Source organism: Myotis brandtii, unplaced genomic scaffold, assembly GCF_000412655.1.
Source record: "Myotis brandtii unplaced genomic scaffold, ASM41265v1 scaffold496, whole genome shotgun sequence".
Taxonomy (NCBI): Eukaryota; Metazoa; Chordata; class Mammalia; order Chiroptera; family Vespertilionidae; genus Myotis; species Myotis brandtii.
Window position 1 is genome coordinate 642,432 of NW_005368921.1, and position 6,815 is coordinate 649,246.

Consider the following 6,815-nt stretch of genomic DNA (forward strand, 5'->3'; position numbering starts at 1 on the left):
GACCCCAGCAGCAAGCTAACCTACCAGTCTGAGTGTCTGCCCCCTGGTGGTCAGTGCATGTCATAGCAAGCAGTTGAGCGACCTTAGCATATCATTAGCATATTATGCTTTGATTGGACAACCGGACACTTAGCATATTAGGCTTTTATTATATAGGACTAGAGGCCAGGTGCACCTAATTTGTGTACAGGTGGGGTCCCTCAGCCTGGCGGGTGATTGGGGCCAATCGGGGCTGCGGGAGGTTGGCCAGCCAGGGGGAGGGGCTGCGGGAAGTGGGCCGGCTGCGGGAGGTTGGCTGTGGGAGCGCACTGACCATTAAGGGGCAGCTCCTGCATTGAGCGTCTGCCCCCTGGTAGTGTGCGTCATAGCGACTGGTTGACCAGTCTCTTGGTCGCATAGGCTCATATATATATATGTATATATGTATAGATAGATAGATAGATAGATAGATAGATAGATAGATAGATAGGTAGATTGATTAAGTCATCTGGATACCAGTGCCAGCACCCAGCAAAGGGGAGTCAGATTTTAAAGGACTCCAGACGGGCTTTTTCTGGGAGAGTCCAGATCCTGGAAAGGTCCAGAGAGGAAGGATAATGGTCTTAGCAAGTGGAATGTGGTCTAAGCAAAAAGGAATGTCCATTGTGAAGTGGCCTAAAGATCAGTTTCCAGGGGAGGGGTATCCATTCAGTTATTTGATCAGACCTAACAGGTCTTGCACCAGGCCTCTCCAATGATTTAATTGTACACAAATTTAATTGTGTTGAAAATATTTCTGAAAACTTGAGAGCCAAAATCTTTAGAGCCTATTCAGTGTCATTGCCCCTTTCTGTATATTTCTTAGTACTCCCCCAGACTCCTGGATTCCTGGTATTATCTCTAGTTCAGTTTAAGAGATCAGAAAGGGGAGGGTTGGGGGGAATGATCTTCAAAAATTAGAGATGAAGTCCTTAATTTAAAGTGAGTAAGGTTGTAGCTCAACCTTCTGTTCCCTAGAGGGCAGTGTAGATACCTTTGCCCCAGGTTCACAGCCGGCCAATGACAAAACAAGTTTTTAGTCCTGCACCAAATGCTAGAGCAAATTATTTGTATTAGTCTCCTTTGCTCTAAGATTATGAGCGATTATAATCTTCCTAATTTGGGGTGTTATATATGTCGTTGCTCTTGTTAAACGACGATTTTTAAAAATTGACTTAACGAATCAAAATAAAAAAACGTGGCTATTCTGTGTTGATGGTTCCCTAATTTGGGGAGAAATTTGACTAGTCCACGAAATCTCAAAGTCTTTGAACCACTATTTAGGCTTCGTTTCTGCTCATTCTTGTATATAAGAATCGCTTGACCTTGTTTTCTCTAAAAGGCAAACAGGGCTGTTGTCGCTGCAACATAGTTGTTGATCAAAAACAGGGTGGAGGCGAGCCTCTCCGCCAAGAGAAACCGGGCTGGATCCCGCGGCCTCGTCCAGTGAACGCACCTTTATTCTCAGCTGTAGGCGGGGCGGGGGCGGGGCGGGGGCATCCCAGTCTTCCATCTTTCAGCCCAACCTTTGGAGTCCTCGTCACCTTCCACTGCCCAGGTTCCGGACATCAGTGAGGGTCCCATTCCTTGCCCGGCGAGGCTGAAAAACAAACTGCCCTAGCTTCTAGCCCTGGAGGCGCCCCGCCTGCTTTGGGCTCCAGGAGGCGGGCACAGCAGCTCGCAGGCCCGCCAATGGCTGGGCGACCAGCCGAGGAACGCAAATGATCCTTTAACTCCAACCAACGTCACAGCGCTGGCCTCGCCCCTTCACCAGCAGTCGCCGGCGCTGGACGGGTCCATCACGCGGACCTCAAACTGGGTAAGGGGTTTGGGGTCGGGAGAGGGAAGAGGAGGGGGAAGGGCTAGTGACCTGGGGCCTTGGCACCCAGGGGTGCTTGGAACTCCAAGGACAACAAAATTGCCAGTACCCACCTCCACTCCCGCTGTCTGGGTGCTCCGGGGGCACGGGGTGTTGCTACAAGACACTCTTGTGCCAGCTTCTGGATGGTGGCATGGGACCAGATGCCCTGGTGCTGGACATATCCTACCTAAAGTGCCCCTGAGGAGTGGGGGGCCACCACCCGCACAAGGCGTGGCATCTTTTATGTAGCAGAAGGCTGCCTCTCCTAAAACCTGCGACATGGAATTGACTGAGTTCCCCTGCAGGTCAGCCCTACCTGCACCACTCCAGTCTGACTCAAGTGGGCTGCTGGGATTGAGGGCAGGTGGGAGGAAGGGAGAATGAAAGGCCCATGGCCCAGGAGTAAAATGCAGACTCTGCTCCTACTTCTTTCTCCCTCAGTTTTTCTGCCTGCCCTGTAGCATCTCATCAGCCATTGGGACTCTTCTCACTCCTCCCCTCTTGGTGGGGTCAGTGATCTGCTCAGTGCTGTGAGGAAGAAACTGTTGCAGGGCAGAGAACAGAATAATTACCTTCTTCCTACTCTAGCCCATACCCTGACACACTGGCCATTGACGCCTCAATTTGCTGAGCTCACTGGAGTGGCATAGACAAGGTAAGGGTGGGGACCTGGGATTGGGGTCCAGTTCCCAGCTGGGTTCAATTTTTTTAGGGTGGGTGGAGAGAGAGGAGGGGACTGAAAGGCCTTCAGAGATAATGTTATTACTTGTTTACTGATCACAGCAGCTGTGCTATGGGTGATCTCATTTCCTAGATGAGGAAGCAAGTTCAGAGAGGCTTTGTTCATTATGTTGCCCAGGGAACCGAGCTGGTTAATGGCTGGGCCGGTTTCTCAAAGCAGTTTGACTCCAGAATCAGGTCCTTCACTCCATTAGGCTGCCACTACCTTTTTTACCTTTTTGTTCCTGTTTAAGTCAGTCTGCCCTTCAGTTGTCTTCTCCTGTCTTAAGAAATAAATTTTGGCCCTAACCGGTTTTGCTCAGTGGATAGAGCGTGGGCCTGCGGACTGCAAGGTCCCAGGTTCAATTTCGGTCAAGGGCATGTACCTTGATTTCGGGCACATCCCCAATAGGGGATGTGCAGGAGGTAGCTAATTGATGTTTCTAACTCTCTATCCTTCTCCCTTCCTCTCTGTAAAAAATCAATAAAATATATTTTAAAAAAGAAAGAAAGAAATTTTGCCCTTTTAGGCCCAAAAGTAGAGTGGAGGATGGGAGATGGGTGATTCTAGAAGATTCCTATTTCTCCCTCTAACCCTATTCCCTTTCATCCTGTCAGTACAGTGTCTGAAGTGCTCCAGGTTTTCTCTAAGGGCCCATTTGGACCCCCACTCCTACACTTTGGCCTCATTACCACAGAAAAAGTCTCTCCAGATGACCTCCTCTGTGTCTTTCTCCCACTCATTCCCTCAAACTGCCCTAATAGCATTCCCTCCCAGGAATTCCTATCTTGATCTCAGAATCTTCCTCCTACAGGTCTGCCACAATGCTGCTGCTGCTGCATAGAGCTGTAGCCCTGGGGCTCAGACCCGCCTGCAGGTAGGCCAGCCCATCCTAAAAGGTCTCCTAACCCATATCTTTTACCCCCAGTATCTTTATAATGTCTTCTCTTATCTGCCAGATAAGATAATTAAGATGGTGGCAAGGAAGGAAAGGGTAAGCCAGATCCCACTTGTCTCACCTATCCCTGGAGAAACTAAGTTCCAACTAAAGAAGCCACTGGCCAGCCAGGGAGAGGTAAACCCCAGGCCTTCGCTGATCAGAAGTGTGTTACTAAGAAGACTCACTTTCTCTTCCAGATTCAAGTCTACCCACTCAAGGCTCTGCATTCAGGCCTGCTCTACAAATGATTCATTTCAGCCTCAGTGCCCCAGCCGTGCCTTCTCTACAGATAACTCCAGCACCAGGGGATGGAGAGTCATGGGAACCCTGTTAGGCCTTGGTGCAGTGTTGGCCTATCATGACCGTCGTTGCAGGGTAAGTGGGAAAGGAAAAGACTTCACTCTCAGGGATCCTAGTGTGCTCCCAGGCAAGCCAGGGTGTTACCACAGAGCCCACAGTTGACACGTCTTCATGCACAAGTAGAGATGAAATCTGCTACTTCCATTTCCCAGTGGCCACGACTTTGTGGATTGGCTTAGGGTGAGCTGCAGTGATTGCTTCTTAATATTCTGTTCCCTTTTGCCTCACCCCTGTTCTGCCTGCAGGCTGCTCAGGAGTCACCACACATATACACCAGAGAGGAAGTAAAATCCCACAGCAGCCCTGAAACTAGGATCTGGGTGACTCTGGGCTCTGAGGTCTTTGATGTCACAGAATTTGTGGACCTACACCCAGGGGGGCCATCAAAGCTGATGCTAGCAGCTGGGGGTCCTCTAGAGCCCTTCTGGGCCCTCTATGCTGTTCACAACCAGTCCCACATACGTGAGATACTGGCTCAGTACAAGATCGGGGAGCTGAGCCCTGAAGACAAGATGCCATCCACCTTGAAGACCTCTGACCCTTACGCTGATGATCCTATACGTCACCCAGCTCTGAAGGTCAATAGCCAGCGCCCCTTTAATGCAGAGCCCCCCCCTGAGCTGCTGACAGAAACCTACATCACACCCAACCCTATCTTCTTCACTCGAAACCATCTGCCTGTACCTAACCTGGACCCAGACACCTATCGCCTGCATATTGTAGGACCACCTGGGAGACGGCCACTGTCCCTATCCCTGGATGACTTATACAAGTTCCCCAAGCACGAGATCACGGTCACTGTGCAGTGTGCTGGCAACCGGCGCTCTGAGATGAGTCAGGTAAAAGAAGTAAGAGGTCTGGAGTGGAGAACAGGCGCCATTAGCACTGCACGCTGGGCTGGGGCACGACTGTGTGATGTATTAGCTAAGGCTGGTCACCAACTCCATGAAACTGAGGCCCACGTCTGCTTTGAGGGACTGGACTCAGACCCCACAGGGACTGCCTATGGAGCATCCATCCCTCTGGCTCGGGCCATGGACCCTGAAGCTGAGGTCCTGCTGGCATATGAGATGAATGGGCAGCCTCTGCCTCGTGACCATGGCTTTCCTGTGCGGGTGGTGGTTCCTGGTGTGGTGGGTGCCCGCCATGTCAAATGGCTGGGCAAAGTGAGTGTGGGACCAGAGGAAAGTTACAGCCACTGGCAGCGGCGAGATTACAAAGGCTTCTCTCCTTCCGTGGACTGGGACTCTGTAGATTTTGACTCTTCTCCATCTATTCAGGAGCTTCCTGTCCAGTCAGCCATCACAGAGCCCAAGGATGGGGAGATGGTAGAGGCAGGGGAGGTGACTGTCAAGGGCTATGCATGGAGTGGTGGTGGAAGGGCTGTGATCAGGGTGGATGTATCTCTGGATGGGGGCCTAACCTGGCAGGTGGCTGAGCTGGATAGAGAGGAACAGCGCCCCCGTAAGGCCTGGGCCTGGCGGCTCTGGCAGCTGCAAGCCCCTGTACCACCTGGGAAAAAGGAATTGAACATTGTTTGTAAGGCTGTAGATGACAGCTACAATGTGCAGCCAGACACCGTGGCCCCAATCTGGAACCTGCGAGGCGTGCTCAGCAATGCGTGGCACCGTGTCCATGTCCGTGTTGCCTCATGAGAAAGTGAAATGGCACCATCTACTCCCCAGAAGCACCTTCTCAACCCCTTTCCACACCCATCTGTTAGCCTCATTTCCACAGAAAAACCTTTCTCTCCATCTCTCCACTTCTCTCAGAAACTTTTCCTCTGCCTTCCTAAGCCACACACAGGCACACACATTGGACATTTCCACCTAGGCGCCACCCTCCTCTGACAGTGTCACATATTACTGTCCATTGACTCTGTGCCAGGAGGTGAGAGCTGTTGGAGCAAGGGGCCAGAAGTGAGAAGACTATTTCTGGAAACAAGCACTATTTTCTCTTCTTACCCTACTTCCACTTCCAATGTCGATCACCACTGAGGCCTTATTTTGCTTTTCTTGGATTCTTCAGAGAATATGTATATGTGTAAGAAAAATGGATATGTGACTTGCTGTTGCCCCTCCGGGTTGCCAGGGGTTGTGAACAGTGCAACCCTCTTCCTTTATAATTACACTTTTCTAAATATATCAATAAAGCATCTTTTTAAGACTACAAGGCTCAAAAAAGAAAAGGTGGTGACTTTTGGGACCTCTGGAGGCTGGGGAGTGAGCATGTTGCAGAAGGGAGGTGCATGGTACCGGGAGGTGTCCTGAGATGACTCAAAACAAACGCTGGAGGAAAGGGAGAAAGCAAACAGGTGCAGGGAAGTCAAGAAGTGGGGCTTCCTTCTCCGCTGTCCGTCACATCTGCAGGGCTACTTAGGAGACTGACCGCAAGACACCCCTCGAGGGAGTAAAAACTATTTGCCACCCTAGGCGAAGCCCCTCCCCCTCACTATTCCTACGCACTTGGCAGGAATGGCAACGAACGCTAAGAGGTTAAAGTCAATGTTGTCTTAGGAGGTTCAGGGACAAAATTTGGCCCTGGGGGGAGATGTGCCAGGACACATGAGGTGTCCAATGTGCGTCCAGTTTGCAAATTAGATGCAGGTGAAGGGGCAATCTTCGGCTCTCGGCACGAGACCGAGCCTTTCGGACTTCAGTCTTTCTGCGCTCAGCTACTCTCCCCTAGCTCTTCTCCCTTCTTTCCCCAGCAGTTTCCCTGGCTTGGGGGCGCTCGGTGTTCGGCCACGTCGCCTGTCGCCTGGTAGTGGGACCGGAAGTTGTTCAGGGGAGGGGAGACGGCTGGGATGGGGGGGTGTTTACCGGGGGGGCCGTCCCTCTTCAGGTGAAGCTGCTGATGGATATGGAGCCGCCGCCGCTGAGCACCCGGGACCCGGCTTCGGCCCGGTTGCCACC

At 51.5% G+C, this 6,815-nt stretch overlaps 2 protein-coding genes across 6 annotated transcripts in view; both read left to right on the forward strand.

The window, feature by feature from the left end:
* The window catches only part of IKZF4 (IKAROS family zinc finger 4 (Eos)), a 39,292-nt gene that overhangs the window by 5,061 nt on the left and 27,416 nt on the right, over positions 1 to 6,815 (forward strand). The window lies entirely within an intron of this gene.
* On the forward strand, positions 1,741 to 6,069 carry SUOX (sulfite oxidase). Of its 3 annotated transcripts, none has more exons than XM_005876719.2 (5): positions 1,741 to 1,837; positions 2,468 to 2,534; positions 3,415 to 3,477; positions 3,738 to 3,915; positions 4,146 to 6,069. In XM_005876719.2, exons 3-5 carry the CDS (start codon positions 3,425 to 3,427, stop codon positions 5,553 to 5,555), a joined length of 1,641 nt encoding a protein of 546 aa, XP_005876781.1. In that variant the 5' UTR covers positions 1,741 to 1,837; positions 2,468 to 2,534; positions 3,415 to 3,424; the 3' UTR covers positions 5,556 to 6,069. The 3 variants fall into 3 exon arrangements, with proteins under 3 accessions (XP_005876781.1, XP_014403594.1, XP_005876782.1); XM_014548108.1 differs by having other exon boundaries at positions 1,743 to 1,837; positions 2,321 to 2,534; XM_005876720.2 differs by lacking the exon at positions 2,468 to 2,534 and having other exon boundaries at positions 1,766 to 1,837.